We start from the raw sequence: 26291 nt of genomic DNA, 5'->3' as shown, positions 1-26291 counted from the left end.
TTGGAGACATTATTACAAAAGATAAGAACCTATAATAATTCATCATTTTATTAAATATTAATGTCGGGAATTTTTTATACCACCTCGTATATCCTAGATCAATGAAAACATTGTACAAACAAATGAATTTCCACAGAAATAAATTAATAAACTATTAAACGCAATCGTAATAAGATCCCAATAAATAAATTAAACCCCAGTAGGTCCCGTAAAGTTGAAACCACAAGTATTGCACCTTCCAACTCGAGAAAGAAATTTCATAAGAACTTCACCAAAGCTAGTAGGAAATGCAGACACCTTGGGCTGCCAACTTACACCCAACACCAGTACCCTCACTAAAACATAAACTAATGTGAAACAGAGTATCTAAATCTAAAAACGATAATAAATAAAAAATAATCAACGAAGGGAAATTTCCAGCCCGAAGGGAAAACGAACTGTGTAGGTATAAAACTAGAAAAATTGAAACTAAAGTATGAATATACAATCGTGTCTTTTGAAAAGAGCTTAGAATGTACTTAACGATTCTTGAACAATATTATTGACCTCACATGTTAGGTTCCTTTGATTTTTCTTCGTATACGTTCATTTTGTACTTGTAAAACACTATAATCTAGTACTAGAATTTATTAACCTATTGAAATACTGTCAGTTAAGTTCCGAGAGTTCAAGAACAAGGAAATTTACTTAAAATACAATGTTTCTTCGTATACGTTCATTTTGTACTTGTAAAACACTATAATCTAGTACTAGAATTTATTAACCTATTGAAATACTGTCAGTTAAGTCACTTAAGTCCCGAGAGTTCAAGAACAAGGAAATTTACTTAAAATAAAAATAAAGATGAGTTCACTCTAGATTGGGCAGTAAGGAGAATGATCACACTTGATTTGTGCTCTGAGTTGTTGACAAACACGAAGAAACTTTTGGATTTCAATAACCTAAGCTGGTGAAAATATTGATATTGGAACAAGAATCCATGTGAAGGTCTGAAGGAAACCTTTTGTAGATTAAATGAAAGTTTTGGATACATCAGAATTTCATAGTTGGACCGATTTATTTTGATCTCAAGAATTAGAAAATAAGTATCTAACCTAGTCCTTCATAAATGATCAGCAGTATAATGAGTGTACTCACTACTCCCTGTACACTGCATAGATTCAACTATTCAGAGAATATAGAGGAACACGAGTACACTGATCAGCAGTATAATGAGTGTACTCACCACTTCCTGTACACTGCATAGATTCAACTATTCAGAGAATATAGAGGAACACAAGTACACTGATCAGCAGTATAATGAGTGTACTCACTACTCCCTGTACACTGCATAGATTCAACTATTCAGAGAATATAGAGGAACACGAGTACACTGATCAGCAGTATAATGAGTGTACTCACCACTCCCTGTACACTCCATAGACTGAACTGATTGTTGACAGAGCGAGCTAAAGGGCGGCGTGTGTGACGTCACAGTTCGTCGTGTAATTCCTTGCTATGAGATACACAGGCGGCTGGAAAGTCCCTTTACCCCAGCAATCTAAACAAGGTCTCGTATATTTGATGGGTTAAAGAATAATACATGTATCAGCAACAATTCAATGTATGAGTACATACTGAGACCTTCTTGAACATAAGGAATTCAAAAGGTAAAATTTCTAATAGATTACCCCCATCCTTTGTCTTCAGGCGACTGCACTCATGTGCGGCCTATGTTTCGCCGGTTCTATCGATCTCACTCAGCGCGGGGTCCAATCTGTCCAGGGAGCCCTGAGGCGGCTGGAGTTAGAAATTCGAACAGATATTCACATCGGTTGGGTTCTGTTACAGATATGAGCTCGTTTTCTAGACCGCACTTGATGCGAACCTGAAAAAATTGACAGAGAATAAATGATCAAAATGTATTAATTCCAAGAACTTCAAAAGGTTAGTAGGTATAGTTCAATTCTTTATTTAGACTGTCGAAGCAGGACATGTATTGTTCCTACTCCCTTTAACTTAAACTTCATTTGTCCCAGGATTTCCAATCACTCCTTGCTATAATAAACCAGCTAACTGAACTAGCACGTCCTAAGAACTCCCAAACACTTACGTGCGTAGTTCTCTGTGGTCCATTCCAACAGGTGTGTCCTCTATCATAGAACATGACACTGTAGTTGGAATCCTCCAGCCACTTGCCCCAGTTACCCAGTTTGGTCTCTGCACCTCCGTTCTTCGGCCTTTGAGATGTCTGGAATAGAATAGAAGGTAGAAATAGAACGATAAAAATGCATAGATACACAGGAGGTCTTATCACCCCGAAATAGAAGAGAGGAAAAGGACAGAATAGGAGAAAGCCAGCCGTTCCGAGAACGATCCTTATCCGTTTAGGATAAAGTTCGACTTGGATAGGAATCGAACCCGCGACCTAGCGGTTGCTTGGATCATTTCAAAAAGGTACATATGGTGGTTAAGGTAGGTGGTACTGGTCTGGTAATAGTGGTAACAGATAAGCCTAAATTGAAGAGAGAGGGAGGATTGGAGAAAGCCAGTCGTTCGGAGAACGATCTTTAATCACCCCGAGCGGAAATTGAACCCGCGATTTTTATTTATTATCTTATTTTTTAAACTAAATACCTACCTGAACAAACTACTCACCTCGTCAAATGGACACAGCTTATAGTTATACTCGCGATCCGTATATTCATAGCATTCTCCCTCCAGGAACGCAAACTCCTCATGAGGACCATAATCTTTCTCCATCGCCTCCTCTATTTGTTTCCTCTCCCGCTGAGCTGAACGACCTTCTTCATAACAAGTGTCAGGGCAATGTTTCTTGGATTTGTACTCATCTGTCCCATCACAGCAATCTGTAAAAGGAAATTTTCATTGAAAACATGTGAATCCTTAATATTTTGATCATAACACAGTAATAATTATTTAAGTAATGCCTGATCATACAAAGAAGAAGGGAAGTAACTGATAGGTACCTATTGAGTGTGGAAAAAAATATAAAGAAAATAGGTATAGGTATATCATTAAAATGGTAGGCTGGTAGGTAGGTACTTAACAATTTAATAATTTATTAAATTATTCTTACCACATATTCCATCATTTACACGTGAAGATGGTATATCCTGTGGGGGGGGGGAGAGAAATCAGCCGATTACATTACTTTCCTTATTATTTATAGGACAAGGAAAGTAAAAAGAAGAAAAAAAAGGGATATTCATGCAATCATTATAAGTTATAAGTATTGAAAAAAAAGGAATTTTAATTGTGTTGAGCATAAATATTTTTCAGAAATTTCGTTTCATGTTTAATACACCGCACTAAATTTCATGACTTGACTTGGACTCAAACCACCAACCTCCAGATCCGCTAACCCCTACACCTCTGAGGTTGGTTATCATGCAATCATTAGGTATTCAAGTTTAATTGATATGTTAGGGGCGATAATGGAATGTTCCATTGGGACATGCAGATGTTCCCGGCTCGTCACTACTATCCTGACAGTCACAATAGTCATCATTAACGTAAGAAAACGGAATGGTTAGACTTCCATCAAAACATGTGAACTCTGATGCTGGCTGGTACAAGGATGCTCCTGAAATCAGAACAGAAAATGAATATAAAAACAAAACCTTGGGATTGATTACATGATAAGTTTTTACGATACAATAAGTAATAAATAAATAGGCATTGAACAAATCCACTTCGTAAATTCAATGCATAAATTTTATATGGTAAAGAAATACAGCAGAGCCACAGAAAAATATAAAAACAAAACCTTGGGATTGATTATATGATAAGTTTTTACGATACAATAAGTAATAAATAAATAGGCATTGAACAAATCCACTCCGCAAATTTGATGCATAAATTTTAGATGGTAAAGAAATACAGCAGAGCCACAGAATACTGGAAATGTAACAAGGTTTTACTGTCTTGAAATCAAAGAGAGCACGCCAGGATAGAAAGCAAGCCATTCCGGAAACAAACCTCATCCGTTCAGGATAAAGATCGCTCCCGGGTGGGAATCGAATCCGCGATCTAGCGCTTAGGCAAGCAACTCAGTATCAGGTAGACTTGACGACAGGTACACCTGATAGTGTGTGTGCTCATCAGGTATCAGGTAGACCTGATAGACGGACCTTTTCAGGTCTACCTGATAGTGAGTGGCTGGCCTTACGAAGCAGGCTCGAATGACTTACCATCTATCAGTCGCTTTCCTTACCATCTATCAGTCGCTGAGTTTCCTCATCATACTTGGGAGGGTGTGGAGTGGCAGCTCCTACATTTTCCACCTCTCCTCTTCCTGTCTCTTCTTCCTCATGATGATCTTCTTCCTCTTCATCTCCCTCTCCCTCCTCTTCATGGTCACCATCTTCCTGTAGAGGTAAATAACGAGGTGAACTACAAGTCAAACGCTTTAAGATAGTAACACACTACTGTCACGTCACATGAACTCATGGGGAGTCGGAAAGATGTAGTTCAAAGTTTTCCCATAATGTTGTAGGTAATCTAGTTCAGGACAGCCACACTACTATCACGTCATGTGAGCTCACGTCTGCATCTTTCTCACTCCCCATGAGTCCAAGTGACGTCATGGTAGTGTGGTACCTTTTAAGTCCGTTCTAACTTGTCGTTCGGAAAAAAATCGTGTCATCAGTAGTGAGAAATATAGAGGAACACGAGTACACTGATCAGCAGTATAATGAGTGTACTCACCACTTCCTGTACACTGCATAGATTCAACTATTCAGAGAATATAGAGGAACACGAGTACACTGATCAGCAGTATAATGAGTGTACTCACCACTTCCTGTACACTGCATAGATTCAACTATTCAGAGAATATAGAGGAACACGAGTACACTGATCAGCAGTATAATGAGTGTACTCACCACTTCCTGTACACTGCATAGATTCAACTATTCAGAGAATATAGAGGAACACGAGTACACTGATCAGCAGTATAATGAGTGTACTCACCACTTCCTGTACACTGCATAGATTCAACTATTCAGAGAATATAGAGGAACACGAGTACACTGATCAGCAGTATAATGAGTGTACTCACCACTTCCTGTACACTGCATAGATTCAACTATTCAGAGAATATAGAGGAACACGAGTACACTGATCAGCAGTATAATGAGTGTACTCACCACTTCCTGTACACTGCATAGATTCAACTATTCAGAGAATATAGAGGAACACGAGTACACTGATCAGCAGTATAATGAGTGTACTCACCACTTCCTGTACACTGCATAGATTCAACTATTCAGAGAATATAGAGGAACACGAGTACACTGATCAGCAGTATAATGAGTGTACTCACCACTTCCTGTACACTGCATAGATTCAACTATTCAGAGAATATAGAGGAACACGAGTACACTGATCAGCAGTATAATGAGTGTACTCACCACTTCCTGTACACTGCATAGATTCAACTATTCAGAGAATATAGAGGAACACGAGTACACTGATCAGCAGTATAATGAGTGTACTCACCACTTCCTGTACACTGCATAGATTCAACTATTCAGAGAATATAGAGGAACACGAGTACACTGATCAGCAGTATAATGAGTGTACTCACCACTTCCTGTACACTGCATAGATTCAACTATTCAGAGAATATAGAGGAACACGAGTACACTGATCAGCAGTATAATGAGTGTACTCACCACTTCCTGTACACTGCATAGATTCAACTATTCAGAGAATATAGAGGAACACGAGTACACTGATCAGCAGTATAATGAGTGTACTCACCACTTCCTGTACACTGCATAGATTCAACTATTCAGAGAATATAGAGGAACACGAGTACACTGATCAGCAGTATAATGAGTGTACTCACCACTTCCTGTACACTGCATAGATTCAACTATTCAGAGAATATAGAGGAACACGAGTACACTGATCAGCAGTATAATGAGTGTACTCACCACTTCCTGTACACTGCATAGATTCAACTATTCAGAGAATTTGATGGCCTCAGCTTCCTGCTCCTCCTTGGCTAACTGCTCGAGCCGAACCTGTGATCAGAATAAATATTAGGTTAGATTTCTGAGACGGGAGCAAGGTAGGACTGAATCAAAAAAGAGGTTGTTACCATATGAGAGTGGGTCGTCAATAAGAACTCATTACCTAGAGTACTCTAAGTATGACAAGTAAAGTTCGGAGCAAGGTAGGACTGAATCAAAAAAGAGGTCGTTACCATATGAGAGTGGGTCGTCAATAAGAACTCATTACCTAGAGTACTCTAAGACAAGTAAATACGGGTATGACAAGTAAAGTTCAATGTTTAATAAAGTATGAGTACAAACCTACCATTGTACATAATAAACACTGGTGGAAGTTATTCTAGTCTCAGAGATTTTGTTCAAAAAATTATAAACAATGGCATTCACCTCATGTCTACTTGTTCATGAAGGAACAATGATCACCAAGCCTCAGAGGCAGGTTGAAGATAAGTGTATTTGAAAACTTGATGCTCTGGCCAGAATATGAATATGTGCCTTGTATTTATCAGACAAGCTTTTTTTCACAAAGAACTTCAAAATCTGTCTCGTGCGTCTGTGTTTTCTTTTAAAACATTAATTTTTTCCCCCTCTTCATTTGAGATTGTTTCAAAATTAATTCATAGAAGAGAAAATACACATTCTTAATGAAAAAGTACCAACAGTCATCCTTTATTTTATTTTCTCCAATAACATTAAATTTAAAATTAGACAATTTATTAATCAGGAAATGAAAATGATATCACAGACTTTAACCTATCATGTTGGCGGATTCCAGAACGGCTTTCATTGGCTCCAAAGATGCTGCCCTGGCGTTCCTGGAGAGGTAGATATCTTTACTTAGAAATCTTCTTGGCGGATTCCAGAACGGCTTTCATTGGCTCCAAAGATGCTGCCCTGGCGTTCCTGGAGAGGTAGATATCTTTACTTAGAAATCTTGACCCTTGCTGAACGACCTTCTTCATAACAAGTGTCAGGGCAATGTTTCTTGGATTTGTACTCATCTGTCCCATCACAGCAATCTGTAAAGGGAAATTTTCATTGAAAACATGTGAATCCTTAATATTTTGATCATAACACAGTAATAATTAATTAAGTAATGCCTGATCATACAAAGAAGAAGGGAAGTAACTGATAGGTACCTATTGAGTGTGGAAAAAAAATATAAAGATACCTATATAGTTATATGATTAAAATGGTAGGCTGGTAGGTAGGTACTTAACAATTTAATAATTTATTAAATTATTCTTACCACATATTCCATCATTTACACGTGAAGATGGTATATCCTTAGCGGCAAACCCAATATTCATACAATGGAATGTTCCATTGGGACATGCAGATGTTCCCGGCTCGTCACTACTATCCTGACAGTCACAATAGTCATCATTAACGTAAGAAAACGGAATGGTTAGACTTCCATCAAAACATGTGAACTCTGATGCTGGCTGGTACAAGGATGCTCCTGAAATGAGAACAGAAAATTAATATAAAAACAAAACCTTGGGATTGATTATATGATAAGTTTTTACGATACAATAAGTAATAAATAAATAGGCATTGAACAAATCCACTTCGTAAATTCAATGCATAAATTTTATATGGTAAAGAAATACAGCAGAGCCACAGAAAAGAATGGAGTGAATCCACAAGCCAGATTTATCTACACTAGATTTGGATGGATGTGTGACTTGTCGTAGTTGTTGTATGTAGGCACCTGAGGACTGGGGTTTTCCAATGGGTTATCTGTTGCACTATAGGATACTTACTCATTAAGGAAACACCTCTTGGTCTGAGTACATCACTAGATGTTAACCAGATAGAACTAAACAAAACACCGAGGGTTACAAAACCAGACATCACTAAAGGCTAATTTTTTGAAGATTAGAAATGAGCACAAATTTTTACTTAGGGATTAGTAGGTGGGAATTAAACTATTCAGCACTGTTAACACTGTTTCATTAATCCCTCATGGTGATGGATAATGGAATGAATAAACAATGATAAAATGAACAAAATTTAGTTACAAGAGTAGATAGATACGTGGTTAATCAAACTGATCAAACAGAATACAGAAATCAGTAAAAAAAAAAATAGAAAAAAGTAAAAAAAAATAAAAAAATGGGCTTTCGGTTTCGAAGCCGAATACGCAAGCTAGGGCCTCTAGACAAATTTCCACAGGTGTGATAAGTAGAGCCGTATTTTATTATCTGACTTTTTTCATTCCTACGCCACGTCGCGTCGATGCGAACCCGATGCCTCGTTGATGCGTGTTTTTCATTTCACTTCCCCTCCTGGCGACCCTCACCCTGGCGTATCTCTTCGAGTGAACTCCGCGTCCTAAATATTTCGGAAGCGATTCTTCATCCAGTAAAAAAATTTGGTTTCCTTCCTGTAGAGGTAAATAACGAGGTGAACTACAAGTCAAACGTTTTAAGATAGTAACACACTACCATCATGTCATGTCACGTGAACTTATGGGGAGTCAGAAAGATGTAGTTAGTCATGTTTGTTGAGTTTCCACACTTTTTATCCCCACTCTCAGATCTCCTTTGAGGATCGGAAAAGAAAACACAGCTCCGTTTTTTTTACTTTCCTTAGTTAAAAGTTTTCCCATAATATTGTAGGTAATCTAGTTCAGGACAGCCACACTACTATCACGTCATGTGAGCTCACATCTACATCTTTCTCACTCCCCATGAGTCCAAGTGACGTCATGGTAGTGTGGTACCTTTCAAGTCCGTTCTAACTTGTCGTTCGGAAAAAAATCGTGTCATCGGTAGTGAGAGCACTCTTATTTAAATTTCGTTGAATGTACCAGTTTCCAGTGGTTCACTAAGGTTAAGCAACTTTGGTATGTAGATGTCAAATGTGACAAGGATGCGACACGAAACTTTTGGTTAAGATCGGTGCAACGGTTGGCGGCATGCTTATTTAAATTTCGTTGAATGTACCAGTTTCCAGTGGTTCACTAAAGTTAAGCAACGTTTAGGCGGACCCCGTCCGTTGGACCCATACAAACCTTAGTTATACAGTGACGTCAGCAAACTTACTGAGAGCGCAGGTTCTTGTACCTGAGGTTCAGGGATCTGCTCTGGTACCTCTCCTCTCATCTGTTCCATCTGCTGCTTGAGTAGTTGCTGTTGTTTCTCATATTCCTCTTTCTGAGCGGCCTGCTTCTTTGCCTCCTCCGCGCGGTGCAACGGTTGGCGGCATTTTACCGCTTTTTGGCGGTTTTCGGTGTAATTTAACAATATCTCGGGAACGGTACAACCTAGAGACTTGAAATTTGGTATGTAGTTGCTTCTTTGCCTCCTCCGCGCGTTGTGCTTCCTGAAACCATGGAGAAAACATTCAAATTAGTCCAAGTTGTTAAATGCCGTAAAAATCCATGTTTTATCAACTGCTTTTTCCCCTAAAGAAGAAATGAAGCGTGGAGGCACGCGAATGTCAAGAGTTCGAAGCACTTACCGGCCTATATTACCACGGTTTTTCGGCATTTTAAACCATGTTTTATTAATATTTATTATAGTGTGCCAACATAGAATTATAATGTTATATACACTTGCCACTCACTATCAGGTAGACCTAACAGGTACGGCTGAAAAGGTCCACCTGGCAGGTCTACCTGATACCTGATAGTGGCTAGCCTTACCTTTTGTAGATGCTTGTTGAGGTCAAACTCTGAGAAATGTTGCAGCTCTTCCTTCGTGATCTTTCCATCCTTATTCAAATCAAACGTCTTGAAATGATGCTTGGCTTCTTCCCATTCTCTCTTCCTCTCTTCTTCTTTCTCCTGTTTCTCCCGCTCTTCCCGTTCTTTCTCCTCGATTTCTCTGTACTTCTTGAGTGCCGCATTTTCCATGGCTTCAATTCTCGACTTGAGTTCATCTTTTTCTTCTTTGATGGCCTCAGCTTCCTGCTCCTCCTTGGCTAACTGCTCGAGCCGAACCTGTGATCAGAATAAATATTAGGTTAGATTTCTGAGACAAAACGGGAGCAAGGTAGGACTGAATCAAAAAAGAGGTCGTTACCATATGAGAGTGGGTCGTCAATAAGAACTCATTACCTAGAGTACTCTAAGTATACCAAGTAAAGTTCAATGTTTAATAAAGTATGAGTACATACCTACCATTGTATATAATAAACACTGGTGGAAGTTATTCTAGTCTCAGAGATTAAGAACTCATTACCTAGAGTACTCTAAGTATACCAAGTAAAGTTCAATGTTTAATAAAGTATGAGTACATACCTACCATTGTATATATTATATAATAAACACTGGTGGAAGTTATTCTAGTCTCAGATTTGTTTAAAAAATTATAAACAATGGCATTCACCTCATGTCTACTTGTTCATGAAGGAACAATGATCACCAAGCCTCAGAGGCAGGTTGGAGATAAGTGTATTTGAAAACTTGATGCTCTGGCCAGAATATGAATATGTGCCTTGTATTTATCAGACAAGCATTTTTTCACAAAGAACTTCAAAATCTGTCTCGTGCATCTGTGTTTTCTTTTAAAATATTAATTTTCCCCCCTCTTCATTTGAGATTGTTTCAAAATTTATTCATAGGAGAGAAAATACACATTCTTAATGAAAAAGTACCAACAACCATTCTTCATTTTATTTTATTTTCTCCAACAACATTAAATTTAAAATTAGACAATTTATTAATCAGGAAATGAAAATAATATCACAGACTTTAACCTAATTACCTACTATCGTTGCCAAAATATATACCTATCATTAACATAAACAAAAATTACCTAGAAATTTGCTAATGAAAGCTACAGTACCTACTTAGGAACATAGTAAATTTGGTTTCAACATTTGGCACACTCAAATAGAAGTACTGAAAAACTAAATAAAAGTGGCACAGTATTCAAAACATGCAGATAAGCCTAGAAATTTGCTAATGAAAGCTACAGTACCTACTTAGGAACATAGTAAATTTGGTTTCAACATTTGGCACACTCAAATAGAAGTACCTACTGAAAAACTAAATAAAAGTGGTACAGTATTCAAAACATGCAGATACCACAGTCAAAATTAAGTTTGCAATACACAGGTGTGAGAGCAACTCCAAATTGCTCTTCATGGAAGGTAATATTCCAATCCTCATAAATTTTCTTATGTAGCTACCACTCAGTGTTCATTTCATTTCATATCTGTCATTTAAACAAAGGGCAGTAAGGAGAATGATCACACTTGATTTGTGCTCTGAGTTGTTGACAAACACGAAGAAACTTTTGGATTTCAATAACCTAAGCTGATGAAAATATTGATATTGGAACGAGAATCCATGTGAAGGTCTGAAGGAAACCTTTTGTAGATCAAATGAAAGTTTTGGATACATCAGAATTTCATAGTTGGACCGATTTATTTTGATCTCAAGAATTAGAAAACAAGTACCTAATCTAGTCCTTCATAAATATTCTTGGCTATCCTGATCAGCATTATAATGAGTGTACTCACTACTCCCTGTACACTGCATAGATTCAACTATTCAGAGAATATAGAGGAACACGAGTACATAGTAAATTTGGTTTCAACATTTGGCACACTCAAATAGAAGTACTGAAAAACTAAATAAAAGTGGCACAGTATTCAAAACATGCAGATACCACAGTCAAAATTAAGTTTGCAATACACAGGTGTGAGAGCAACTCCCAATTGCTCTTCATGGAAGGTAATATTCCAATCCTCATAAATTTTCTTATGTAGCTACTACTCAGTGTTCATTTCATTTCATATCTGTCATTTAAACAATCATACTATCCACTGAGTTGTGCTGTCAAAGAACAAGTGTGATCTCACACAAAATGTTTTAAGACCATAAAAAAATTACAATGGAATATGAAAATGGTACATACCTACTTGTTTTGTTTATCCTACTGATATGGAACAGTTTTAAGACCATAAAAAAATTACAATGGAATATGAAAATGGTACATACCTACTTGTTTTGTTTATCCTACTGATATGGAACAAAAAAGTCCCTATACCACATCTGAACAGTAGGAAGAAATGTGAAATGATGCCAGTTCTCCCTACTCACGTTAGATTCTCCTGGGATGTTTTTGCACAAGCTTCAGTAGCACAGCACACACAGCATAGGCACCAAGGAAAACAAAACAATATAAATATAGGTCTACCTTCTTTTCTTCTTTCAGCTGCTTTCCTTTGATAACAAGTTGCTCTCGGATGGTATTGCCTTGCTTCTGAATCTCTGCCAGTCTTTCAGCCTCCTCCCTTGCTGAACGACCTTCTTCATAACAAGTGTCAGGGCAATGTTTCTTGGATTTGTACTCATCTGTCCCATCACAGCAATCTGTAAAAGGAAGTTTTCATTAAAAACATATGAATCCTTAATATTTTGATCATCACACAGTAATAATTAATTAAGTAATGCCTGATCATACAAAGAAGAAGGGAAGTAACCTATTGAGTGTGGAAAAAATATATATCATTAAAATGGTAGGCTGCTAGGTAGGTAAGTACTTAACAATTTAATAATTTATTAAATTATTCTTACCACATATTCCATCATTTACACGTGAAGATGGTATATCTTGTGGGGGGGGGGAGAGAAATCAGCCGATTACATTACTTTCCTTATTATTTATAGGACAAGGAAAGTAAAAAGAAGAAAAAAAAGGGAAATTCGTGCAATCATTTTAAGTTATAAGTATTGAAAAAAAGGAATTTTAATTGTGTTGAGCATAAATATTTTTCAGAAATTTCGTTTCATGTTTAATACACCGCGCTAAATTTCATGACTTGACTTGGACACAAACCACCAACCTCCAGATCCGCTAACCCCTACACCTCTGAGGTTGGTTATCATGCAATCATTAGGTATTGAAGTTTAATTGATATGTTAGGGGCGAGATTGATAGCAAAATCTGGAGAATGCAGGTTTATTAGAACTGGAAATGTAACAAGGTTTTACTGTCTTGAAATCAAAGAGAGCAAGCCAGGATAGAAAGCAAGCAATTCCGGAAACAAACCTCATCTGTTCAGGATAAAGATCGCTCCCGGGCGGGAATCGAATCCGCGATCTAGCGCTTAGGCAAGCAACTCGGTATCAGGTAGACTTGACGACAGGTACACCTGATAGTGTGTGTGCTCATCAGGTATCAGTGGGTGTCTAGCACTACAAACTTGATATGGAGGCTGGGCTTCTAGCTATACAGCCTTGAAGTACACACGTGTGCACATCGGCTGTCTAGTACTACAGAGCACTTTTTACTTTCGGGCGTGAGGAGGCTAAACGGTTAGAGATATTGTAAAAGTTACTATAGAACATAAAAATAAGCATCATTCAATAGGATAAGGAAAGTCGTGTGATGTTCACACCAGATTTTTTTATTCCAACGCCGCGTTGAAGCTGCGTCAACCCGGTGTTCACTTGGCGTCAGGAGTAGGGCCTAGGGGTAAAAATTGTGAAAACCAATAACCAAACAAAACAAATTTATCGGGATCGAATGCTATTCGAGAGTCGCTTCCGGATTTTAGGACGCGGCGTTCACTCGAAGATCTCAAGCTCACGTCAGGAGGGGAAGGGAAATGAAAAACACGCAACAACGCGATAGAAAAGTCACATAAAAAAATACGGATCTTTTTCTTCTTTGATGGCCTCAGCTTCCTGCTCCTCCTTGGCTAACTGCTCGAGCCGAACCTGTGATCAGAATAAATATTAGGTTGGATTTCTGAGTCAACATACAGATGCCGCATATACCTCCGATCAACGGTCTAGTTGCCTTACCTTTTTGTAAACAAACAACAAAAATGAGCAAATCAGCCTGTGCCTGTACTGCCTTTAGCCTGATGAGCCCTGAGGGAGAAAATTGGAAAAAAGTTAAGAAGTAAAAGATAACTCTGGCACTCTGGCTGCCTTTGTCAGTGATATTTATCAAAGGGTGATATTGTAAAGGTAAGATTATGAACACTATTATACAGTATTTCAGTAGCTCACTCTACCTTGTAGCTTTCAACTTTGACCATAGGTACGCCTAGTTCCTACGGTAAAAAAAAGAGGATGTCATTCTGGAATAGGCCACTTGCATCAACTGAAAGTCTTTGAAACTTTGCCTACCTACTTATTTGTTATCATTTTTCAAGAAGCAGCAAGAAATACCTAGGTAATTAAAAAAAAATAAAAAAAAAACTGTACCTAGTGATAACAAGGTCTGAAATGTCCCTTTACCCCAGCAGTCTAACCTAGGTCTCGTATATTTGATGTTGATGTCCAGCCTTTAACCACGAACTCAATCTAACGGTGTATTTCCTCTGTGGCTGAGTGGTCAAGAGCACTGACTCCCAACCTGAAGGTGCTGGGTTCGAATCCCGGCCAGGGCGGAAATTTTCTGACCGAAATTTTCCATTCCTGGATAGGCATGGAAGTAAAAGATATCCCTTGAAGAAATGCGGAAGGGGTTCCAAGGTACAATTTTTTTCTAAACCTATAAAGAAAGATTATGAACACTATTATACAGTATTTCAGTAGCTCACTCTACCTTGTAGCTTTCAACTTTGACCATAGGTACGCCTAGTTCCTACAGTAAAAAAAAGAGGATGTCATTCTGGAATAGGCCACTTGCATTATAAAGATTAACTGTGTGTTTCCTATGTCACATCCAGGTTGCAATCTCTTATTGAGAGGGAGTGGCTGCAGGCAGGTTATCCATTTCAGTTGCGACATCGCTACTCCTGCTACTCACCATTGCGAGGCAAATCGCAATCCCCCACCTTTCTCCTGTTTCTCGACTGCATAACAAGGTCTGTTTCTACCCACATTCTTATCTTCTTAGTGATAACATTAGTTACCTCTGCAACTACCAGCATACCTTTATGTTCAATGTTTAACAACTTTATGTCCAATGCCCATAATAGTACTGTGAGAGGAAGTGTATCAATTCGAAAAAATTTTCTATACTTCATTCTTATCTTCTTAGTGATAACATTAGTTACCTCTGCAACTACCAGCATACCTTTATGTTCAACGTTTAACAACTTTATGTCCAATGTCCATAATATAGAGATACTGTGAGAGGAAGTGTATCAATTTGAAAAAAATTTCTATACTTTTCAGTTCTGCCATGGAGTTTGCTGATCTTATACCCATTTCCAAACTGGATGGTGTCACACTCAGTGGAGCATGTTATAAAACTCCTGTGGATGGGACATTGTGTATGACTGGACATCATCTTTTCTTGTCCTCCAGGAAACAGGGTGTCGAAGAATTATGGGTTTGTAAATTCCTCCTTAGTTTATTTTATTGTTTTTATTTAAAGGTCATTTTCATATGAGTTCTACAATGAAAGAATTCATATTACAGGCTAAAAATTAAGCAGTCTATTTAATAAATATTTCAAAGATCTTCATAGGAACACATCGAAGAATTATGGGTTTGTAAATTCCTCCTTAGTTTATTTTATTGTTTTTATTTAAAGGTCATTTTCATATGAGTTCTACAATGAAAAAATTGATATTACAGGCTAAAAATTAAGCAGTCTATTTAATAAATATTTCAAAGATCTTCATAGGAGCATTAGGAGATAAGCATTACTTTAGGAACACATCTACTTTCCTATTGGCTATAATGATTATTTATGTAGGTAGGAGTTAGGAAGGCAAAATGTTATTTATTGCTGGACTTATTCCTTATAATAATATTTTGATGATGATTAATGTTTATTTATAATTTTTATTTTCAGTTGTTACACATGGCCATAGACATGGTAGAGAGAAAATTGAACAAGGAAAGCCCAGGAGGTGTTATAATCATCAAATGCAAAGACTTTCGTGTCATAATGCTAGGCATAGATAATACAGACCATTTCAATTGTATAGCTCAATCATTAGAAGATATTGTAAATATGGGTAAGAAATCAGACTTATTTATACTGCTTGAATGAGGCTAAATACTTCCTTTACTCTGTTGTTAAGTACCACCATTATTATTCCATCTCAAATAGGTACCTGATTGGGAAGAAGAATTCCATGTCTTGGCTGAGATTTGTATCAGAAATCTCCTAGTCACCAGATGAGTACCATAACTACATACTCACTGAGCTAACAAGGCAGGTAAATGTAAGCAGCAAACTTTAGATTATTTTAAGATTGTTGTTTAACCACCAATTTGACTATGAATTTATTATTGCAGAAGTACTCAAATACAAATATGCATTCTACTATCGACCCCTGTATCCCATTTTGGAAGATGGTTGGAAAATTTTCAGCCCTGAAGATGAAATCATCAAAATATGTGGTTAGTGGTGGGGGGGGGGGGGGTTGGGATGAAAAACCCGTAGAGCGGAAGGGAAGCGTTCTTTCCCAAGTTTCCATGAAGGATAAATTAATACGACACTATAAAAAACGGATACATATTTGCCTAATGATCAAATATTTTCGCATTTGTCAGTTAAATCACTAATTAAATTAGGTCCATGTTTTTTTTATATTTTTTAATGCTCCTCTGTTGTACAAAATTGTATACTGGATTTTGACTTGTTGAAATTTTAATTCGAACTGGTCGCTTGCTATCACGAATCTCAAAGAATATTGCATCTATTTATTGTATAAGTAGATATTTATGTATACGTAGATATTGTAGGTGATGAGATCTCAAGTTATTTTAACAGCACTGAGGTGATTAGGTAAGTGAATTAACGTGTTTTACCGTATGCTCTGAATGTCTAAATTCTAAAGTATTAATTAAATTCTGGTCTCTTATGTGTAATATGAATAACGCAGATATATTCTATTTATGTATGTTATAGTCGGCATTTTAGGTATTATTCCGTGATAATGGAAGTAGATATGATTTTTAAATTATTCTTTATTAAATTTATTTTCTTTTTTATTTTGCAATTATTCCAAATTGTTGGTAAAATTTTTGACATTCCCGGAGACCAAATTGTTGTCTTGTTATGTAGTTCTCAAATACTGCCTTCCTAGGTACATGTTTTTAATTATAGCATCTATTTTAAAACTGTTTTGTAGGTCTCGTTTGAAAATCGAAAGTTGACATCAAACAGGGCCTGGGAAAAATCCGGAATCCATAGGGCCATACTGTATACCTAATTCCTAGATAATCTTTATTTTTCAAGTATAATTTTATAATATTTTTCTTAGGAACATCTGTGGCCTCCAGGAATTACTGATGTGATTATCTCCGTGAATAATAATCATTATCACTTTTTATCACCCCATCCCCCCCCTCACATGGAGGTAATATATCTATGTGATGTACAGGCCATGTCCATTACAGGGGACTGTTCAACACGAATGCCAGTAGTTATGGATTACGATGTAGTTTCCCTGTTGGTAATATTTTCATGATATTTTGTGGAAGACTTATAGATGTTTTAGCGCCCACCTTGTGAGCCCTAGGTCGCGGGTTCGATTTACGTCCGGGGCAAACTTTATCCTAAACAGGTAAATTAACTGAATCAGTAGGTAGGTAATAGTCTGAGAAAAAAGTCTAAATTGTTAGAGAAACAGTAAATACCTAGAAACAAAGTAGAAGAAAGGGGTGAAACAATGTGAACGATAGCTTCTTTGCCTCCTCCGCGCGTTGTGCTTCCTGAAACCATGGAGAAAACATTCAAATTAGTCCAAGTTGTTAAATGCCGTAAAAATCTATGTTTTATCAACTGCTTTTTCCCCTAAAGAAGAAATGAAGCGTGCCCGGAGGCACGCGAATGTCAAGAGTTCGAAGCACTTACCGGCCTATATTACCACGGTTTTTCGGCATTTTAAAACATGTTTTATTAATATTTATTATAGTGTGCCAACATAAAATTATAATGTTATATACACTTGCCACTCAGTATCAGGTAGACCTGACAGGTACGGCTGAAAAGGTCCACCTGGCAGGTCTACCTGATAGTGAGTGGCTGGCCTTACCTTTTGTAGATGTCTAATAAAAGGCTTTAGGTTGGGCCAACTTTTCTCGAAAAAATCCTCAACGTTCAGCTCGGCCATTTCTCCCATGTAAGCCTGGAACAAATAAGACAAAGATCATCAATAAATTGTTCATCGTCTAATTTTATTGTCAAAAATGGCCATTTTTCACCAGAAGGTGTGTACAAAAAAGACACACGAGCAAAATTGTTGAAGTATAATTAAGTATCTACTATCAAATACTTGCCGAGTATCACGAATCTTATTAAACACTTCTGAGATCTATTATTCACTAGTTGGAGAGTAAGTAGGTACCCAAATAAGACAAAGATCATCAATAAATTGTTCATCGTCTAATTTTATTGTCAAAAATGGCCATTTTTCACCAGAAGGTGTGTACAAAACAGACACACGAGCAAAATTGTTGAAGTATAATTCTGATTATACTTCAACAATTACCGAGTCTACTGTCGCCGCTTGTCTATTATCAAATACTTGCCGAGTATCACGATTATCACGAGTCTTATTAAACACTTCTGAGATCTATTATTCACTAGTTGGAGAGTAAGTCTTGGCTGAGATTTGTATCAGAAATCTCCTAGTCAACAGATGAGTACATACTCACTGAGCTAACAAGGCAGGTAAATGTAAGCAGCAAACTTTAGATTATTTTAAGATTGTTGTTTAACCACCAATTTGACTATGAATTTATTATTGCAGAAGTACTCAAATACAAATATGCATTCTACTATCGACCCCTGTATCCCATTTTGGAAGATGGTTGGAAAATTTTCAGCCCTGAAGATGAAATCATCAAAATATGTCCCATTCCAGAACCTGAGTGGAGGGTTACTCATTGCAATGAAAAGTATGAGGTAAGTATAAACAGGAATTTCTCTTAAACTATAGTTTTTTCCCAAATATAATGAATCCATTGAATCCATAAGAAAAAAAAGTGAATTGCCCTTGGGATGGGTAATTATCCAAATTTATTTTTCTTTTTCTAAAAGTCAAAAAGTCCTTGTGCCATCCTAGTTAGCTTGAAGGGTAAAGTGCCCATTTTGTTATTGCTAGGTTGTGGGTTTGATTCCCACCTGCGGTGAACTTTAAACAGATAGGGTTATCCAAAACAGATAAGATTTGTTCTTGGAACTATTCTTTCTCCTATACTGTCCTCCTTTCTTTGAGTACATCACTAGATGTTAACCAGATAGAACTAAACAAAACACCAAGGGTTACAAAACCAGACATCACTAGAGGCTAATTTTTTGAAGATTAGAAATGAGCACAAATTTTTACTTAGGGATTAGTAGGTGGGAATTTAACTATTCAGCACTATTAACACTGTTTCATTAATCCCTCATGGTGATGGATAATGGAATGAATAAATAATGATAAAATGAACGTGGGAATTTAACTATTCAGCACTATTAACACTGTTTCATTAATCCCTCATGGTGATGGATAATGGAATGAATAAATAATGATAAAATTAAAAAATTTAGTTACAAGAGTAGATAGATACGTGGTTAATCAAACTGATCAAACAGAATACAGAAATCAGTAAAGAAAATAGAAAAAAGTAAAAAAATAAAAAAATGGGCTTTCGGTTTCGAAGCCGAATCTGCCGAATACGCAAGCTAGGGCCCCTAGACAAATTTCCAGAGGTGTGATAAGTAGAGCCGTATTTTATTATCTGACTTTTTTCATTCCTACGCCGTGTCGCGTCGATGCGAACCCGATGCCGCGTTGATGCGTGTTTTTCATTTCACTTCCCCTCCTGGCGACCCTGGCGTATCTCTTCGAGTGAACTCCGCGTCCTAAATATTTCGAAAGCGATTCTTCATCCAGTAAAAAATTTTGGTTTTGCTATGTCTCCACCAGACGTCATGTTTGTTGAGTTTCCACACTTTTTATCCCCACTCTCAGATCTCCTTTGAGGATCGGAAAAGAAAACACAGCTCCGTTTTTTTTTATTCCAACGCCGCGTTGAAGCTGCGTCAACCCGGTGTTCACTTGACGTCAGGAGTAGGGGTAAAAATTGTGAAAACCAATAACCAAACAAAACAAATTTATCGGGATTGAATGCTATTCGAGAGTCGCTTCCGGATTTTAGGACGCGGCGTTCACTCGAAGATCTCAAGCTCACGTCAGGACGGGAAGGGAAATGAAAAACACGCATCAACGCGATGGAAAAGTCACATAAAAAAATACGGCTCAACAATCTCAACATACAGATGCCGCATATACCTCCGATCAACGGTCTAGTTGCCTTACCTTTTTGTAAACAAACAACAAAAATGAGCAAATCAGCGAATCAGCCTGTGCCTGTACTGCCTTTAGCCGTTAGCCTGAGCCCTGAGGGGAATATTTTTCAACACACCAAAGATACTCATAAATAGAAGGAAATTAATACCTTCTATCTCAATATATCTAATTATTATTTTATTAACCTGAGTTGCTGTTTTTTTAAGTTGCATTGTTTTATTGCTTGAAAACACTATCTTTCTGTGAATCTATTATGAGGATAAGGATCCAAAAAACCATATTCAAACCTGAAAATGAAAAAAAGATACCTTTACCTATGCTGCCGTGCTAAGCGAAAACGCCGTATGTCAAAAAACCCTACTTTCGGAAATCGAGTTTAAAGATTTCAATCTGTACGGCAAACATACGTTTTTGACATACGGCAGAACTTTTTAGTGGTCTTTAAGGGGTTTAGGATAAAAAAAAAAAATATAGGATCATAGGAACCATTTGGCACCAAAAATCGATTTTTTTGACATACGGCGTTTTCGCTTAGCACGGCAGTATGACACTCTGAAACACCGTCAGCTCTGAAGCACCTTCTAATCTAAGAATGTATTGCATATAGGGTGAGTGGAATATTTATTCCAGGCGTTTTATAAACTAGTGAAATGTCCGTGTTCTATCTATGTGTTCTATACGGGGTCGTTTAAAAATATCGCGTCGTTGTTTTGAAGGTACATACATAAAATTAGGACCTTTGTAAAACTTCATATAAAGACAAGAAATTTCATTGAGCTTCTGGCGAAAAATCACATTATGTGATTGATTCCATCGAATGACACAGATACAATAAAAAAATCGTATTTATCCTGATTTAGAGGAACAGGCAGCCTAATGATAACGACCTTAGCTTTAGCGCTAGTTATTTTTACTGTTCGTTTTTAAATCCCATAAACAAAGGCGTAGAGTTCATAAACCTGTAGACAAGCACACTGTACTGCTCGATAGCCTTGCCAAATTTGTAGAAGGTACTTACTTTTTTTAATAAGACTCATATTTACTAAACAACTTGTATAGTTATACATATTGTGCCTAGTATAATGCTTTATTTATACCAGGGATCGCCAACCCGTCGATCGCGAGCTACAGTAGTCGCACACGTTAATAGCAACTCTTATAGGAACCTTGCGCGCGGGGTGAACATGGAGGCCTTCGTGTGCTGCTGGCTTTTCCCGGCCCTCTCAGACTGGGTGAGTTCAATATGAGTAAGCCAGTAGCTTGTGGCTAAATGGAGGGTAAAACCCATGTCACCTGATAAATCATTATTATTTCAGCCTCCTTTTATTGTACAAGTAAAAATAAAAAATAAAACTAATTACAAATTATTTATTCAAATCTGATCTTATTTCAGCCTCCAATGATGTGACATGTAGCATGGATAAGTGGTTATCCAGACTGGACGGAAGTTCGTGGATGTCAAATATCAAGGAAATACTCAGTTGTGCCCACTATGTAGCACAATGTTTAGACCAGGTAATATTACAGCTTTTCTTTTCCGAACCAAGTGCTAATAAGGGTAAGGGACGGTTACAGCCCAGCCCGTTTACACTGCACAAAACAATTTTTGTCTTTTTTTTTGAAGCGGCCTTGAGGCGTCTACAAATTAATGAGTGTGTTCACATAACCAACCAAGAAAAATTTGGAAACTGTAAATTTCGTAAAGAAAAAAAAAAAAAAAATCTGTACGTACCTATATGAAAATTGGAATTTATTCTGTTTAACCTACAGGAAGGTACGACAGTACTGGTTCACGGATCAGAAGGTTTGGATTCGACTCTGGTCATTACTTCCCTAGTTCAAGTCATGCTTAACCCTGAGTGTCGAACAATACGAGGGTAAGAATAAAATAGAATAGAATATATATACCTTGTAAGAATAGAATACATTTGCCTTGTTTACCCTACCCAAATATGACTGAAATGTCCCTTTACCCCAGCAGTCTAACCTAGGTCTCGTATATTTGATGTTGATGTCCAGCCTTTAACCACGAACTCAATCTAACAGTGTATTTCCTCTGTGGCTGAGTGGTCAAGAGCACTGACTACCAACCTGAAGGTGCTGGGTTCGAATCCCGCCCAGGGCGGAAATTTTCTGACCGAAATTTTCCATTCCTGGATAGGCATGGAACTAAAAGATATCCCTTGAAGAAATGCGGAAGGGGTTCCAAGGTACAATCTTTTTCTAAAACTATAAATTTTAACTGTGTGTTTCCTATGTCACATCCAGGTTGCAATCTCTTATTGAGAGGGAGTGGCTGCAGGCAGGTTATCCATTTCAATTGCGACATCGCTACTCCTGCTACTCACCACTGCGAGGCAAATCGCAATCCCCCACCTTTCTCCTGTTTCTCGACTGTTTGTATCAACTTCAGAATCAGTTCGTGTGTAGTTTCGAATTCTCGGCCGATTTTCTCATACTCATCTTCGAGCATTCCTATTTCTCACCCTATGGTAAGTTGAAATCCAAGCATCACACGTTGGAAGCTCTTCATCCCCTACCTTCAGAAGAAATCTTTAAGAAAGGGGTCTCTAAGTTAGGTAGGTAAATCCTAAAATAAAATAAGTCTTCACTTGACTAAATAACACCCTATGGTAAGTTGAAATCCAAGCATCACACGTTGGAAGCTCTTCATCCCCTACCTTCAGAAGAAATCTTTAAGAAAGGGGTCTCCAAGTTTGGTAGGTAAATACTAAAATAAGTCTTCACTTGACTAAATAATTTGACAATTTTTTTGATGGAAAAGAGTCAACATGTTTCAGCATCTCATGATGCCATCCTCAGGACTAAATTGGAAAAAAAAAACTAAAGCTAGCTAAAGGCAACTGAAAGCTATTGACTTCTAGCCTAACTGACCCATGGCCACTTGGTATAAACCTGAGGGTTGATATTGTTTCTAATATTATTGTTCATTTTTCAGGAACATTTCTGCTGAACAGTGAAAAAGAGCGAGTCGACGAAAACCTATCAACTCGTACATCTAGTCTTTGGTCGTATGTAAACCGACCTGATCTTCTAGCCCAACTCAAGAATCCTCTGTATCAAGTCAACAACAATGTGATCTGCCCTTCTACTTCTCCTGTCAGTCTGGTAAGATATCGCAGGAAAACATTAGGGGACGCTGTTAGCTCAGTGATAACGCTCTTGCTTACCATGCAGAAGGTCCCGGGTTCGATATATGTACTTTTTTAGGAGATAAGCATTACTTTAGGAACACATCTACTTTCCTATTGGCTATAATGATTATTTATGTAGGTAGGAGTTAGGAAGGCAAAATGTTATCTATTGCTGGACTTATTCCTTATAATATTTTGATGATGATTAATGTTTATTTATAATTTTTATTTTCAGTTGTTACACATGGCCATAGACATGGTAGAGAGAAAATTGAACAAGGAAAGCCCAGGAGGTGTTATAATCATCAAATGCAAAGACTTTCGTGTCATAATGCTAGGCATAGATAATACAGACCATTTCAATTGTATAGCTCAATCATTAGAAGATATTGTAAATATGGGTAAGAAATTGGACTTATTTATACTGCTTGAACGTGTCATAATGCTAGGCATAGATAATACAGACCATTTCAATTGTATAGCTCAATCATTAGAAGATATTGTAAATATGGGTAAGAAATCAGACTTATTTATACTGCTTGAATGAGGCTAAATACTTCCTTTACTCTGTTGTTAAGTACCACCATTATTATTCCATCTCAAATAGGTACCTGATTGGGAAGAAGAATTCCATGTCTTGGCTGAGATTTGTATCAGAAATCTCCTAGTCAACAGATGAGAATGGAATGTTCCATTGGGACATGCAGATGTTCCCGGCTCGTCACTACTATCCTGACAGTCACAATAGTCATCATTAACGTAAGAAAATGGAATGGTTAGACTTCCATCAAAACATGTGAACTCTGATGCTGGCTGGTACAAGGATGCTCCTGAAATGAGAACAGAAAATTAATATAAAAACAGAGTTGATTCTTTGAGTCGAATATTTGAAAAGAATCGAGTCGTGGTATTCGAATATTCAAAAAGAGTCGAATATCCCATCCCTAGCTTGAATGAGGCTAAATACTTCCTTTACTCTGTTGTTAAGTACCACCATTATTATTCCATCTCAAATAGGTACCTGATTGGGAAGAAGAATTCCATGTCTTGGCTGAGATTTGTATCAGAAATCTCCTAGTCAACAGATGAGTACATACTCACTGAGCTAACAAGGCAGGTAAATGTAAGCAGCAAACTTTAGATTATTTTAAGATTGTTGTTTAACCACCAATTTGACTATGAATTTATTATTGCAGAAGTACTCAAATACAAATATGCATTCTACTATCGACCCCTGTATCCCATTTTGGAAGATGGTTGGAAAATTTTCAGCCCTGAAGATGAAATCATCAAAATGTGTCCCATTCCAGAACCTGAGTGGAGGGTTACTCATTGCAATGAAAAGTATGAGGTAAGTATAAACAGGAATTTCTCTTAAACTATAGTTTTTTCCCAAATATAATGAATCCATTGAATCCATAAGAAAAAAAAGTGAATTGCCCTTGGGATGGGTAATTATCCAAATTTATTTTTCATATAAAAACAAAACCTTGGGATTGATTATATGATAAGTTTTTACGATACAATAAGTAATAAATAAATAGGCATTGAACAAATCCACTTCGTAAATTTAATGCATAAATTTTAGATGGTAAAGAAATACAGCAGAGCCACAGAATGGAATGGAGTAAATCCACAAGCCAGATTTATCTACACTAGATTTGGATGGATGTGTGACTTGTCGTAGTTGTTGTATGTAGGCACCTGAGGACTGGGGTTTTCCAATGGGTTATCTGTTGCACTATAGGATACTTACTCATTAAGGAAACACCTCTTGGTCTGAGTACATCACTAGATGTTAACCAGATAGAACTAAACAAAACACCGAGGGTTACAAAACCAGACATCACTAAAGGCTAATTTTTTGAAGCCATTATTATTCCATCTCAAATAGGTACCTGATTGGGAAGAAGAATTCCATGTCTTGGCTGAGATTTGTATCAGAAATCTCCTAGTCACCAGATGAGTACCATAACTACATACTCACTGAGCTAACAAGGCAGGTAAATGTAAGCAGCAAACTTTAGATTATTTTAAGATTGTTGTTTAACCACCAATTTGACTATGAATTTATTATTGCAGAAGTACTCAAATACAAATATGCATTCTACTATCGACCCCTGTATCCCATTTTGGAAGATGGTTGGAAAATTTTCAGCCCTGAAGATGAAATCATCAAAATATGTCCCATTCCAGAACCTGAGTGGAGGGTTACTCATTGCAATGAAAAGTATGAGGTAAGTATAAACAGGAATTTCTCTTAAACTATAGTTTTTTCCCAAATATAATGAATCCATTGAATCCATAAGAAAAAAGTAAAAAAAAAGTGAATTGCCCTTGGGATGGGTAATTATCCAAATTTATTTTTCTTTTTTCTAAAAGTCAAAAAGTCCTTGTGCCATCCTAGTTAGCTTGAAGGGTAAAGTGCCCATTTTGTTATTGCTAGGTTGTGGGTTTGATTCCCACCTGCGGTGAACTTTATCGGGTAGGGTTATCCAAAACAGATAAGGTTCGTTCTTGGAACTATTCTTTCTCCTACACTGTCCTCCTTTCTTCGATTTTGGGACCTCTCTCTGTTGTTACAGTTTCCTCTATCCAGTCCCTTGAAGGAAAGAGTCCTTGTCTCTTTTCAAACTCTTACCAACTCAAATGTTGATAATTTCTTATTCCAGGTGTGTAGTAGTTATTCCAGACTCTTGATAGTGCCTAACTCTATTACTGATGACGTTATCAAGGAATCAGCCAAATATCGAGACCTAGGCAGATTTCCAGTTCTGTGCTACAAGTATGAAGCTAAAAGTGTAAGTAGTGTGGTTCTGGATATTTTCTTCTTTATTTTTTTATTTTAACATATAGGTATCTATGATCAATTTTTATCTTAGGTATTATTATTATTATTTAAGTTTTGTTTTGTTTGTGTGTATCTTTTTTTTTTTTT

General features: G+C 37.1%; 1 protein-coding gene and 1 long non-coding RNA gene across 2 annotated transcripts; both read right to left on the bottom strand.

Moving 5' to 3' along the window:
- Nucleotides 1-861: 861 nt before the first annotated feature.
- On the bottom strand, nucleotides 862-25229 carry LOC103508037 (glucosidase 2 subunit beta). The gene is made up of 15 exons (XM_026822760.1): nucleotides 25110-25229; nucleotides 23965-24183; nucleotides 12556-12591; nucleotides 12176-12351; nucleotides 9673-9969; nucleotides 9071-9202; nucleotides 7787-7886; nucleotides 7270-7482; nucleotides 6974-7039; nucleotides 3462-3586; nucleotides 3080-3116; nucleotides 2638-2849; nucleotides 2093-2230; nucleotides 1785-1867; nucleotides 862-1519 (listed from the first exon to the last, which is right to left on the bottom strand). The coding sequence occupies exons 1-15, from the start codon at nucleotides 25198-25200 to the stop codon at nucleotides 1471-1473; spliced, it is 1974 nt and encodes a 657-aa protein (XP_026678561.1). The 5' UTR covers nucleotides 25201-25229; the 3' UTR covers nucleotides 862-1470.
- LOC113466934 lies at nucleotides 11672-12169 on the bottom strand. Its single transcript, XR_003391178.1, has 2 exons — nucleotides 11977-12169; nucleotides 11672-11893 (listed from the first exon to the last, which is right to left on the bottom strand). It is a non-coding gene; the product is annotated as an uncharacterized LOC113466934 (long non-coding RNA).
- Nucleotides 25230-26291: the final 1062 nt, after the last annotated feature.

Source organism: Diaphorina citri, unplaced genomic scaffold (genome assembly GCF_000475195.1).
Source record: "Diaphorina citri unplaced genomic scaffold, Diaci psyllid genome assembly version 1.1 scaffold361, whole genome shotgun sequence".
Taxonomy (NCBI): domain Eukaryota; kingdom Metazoa; phylum Arthropoda; class Insecta; order Hemiptera; family Psyllidae; genus Diaphorina; species Diaphorina citri.
This window is presented reverse-complemented; position numbering and strand designations above follow the sequence as displayed.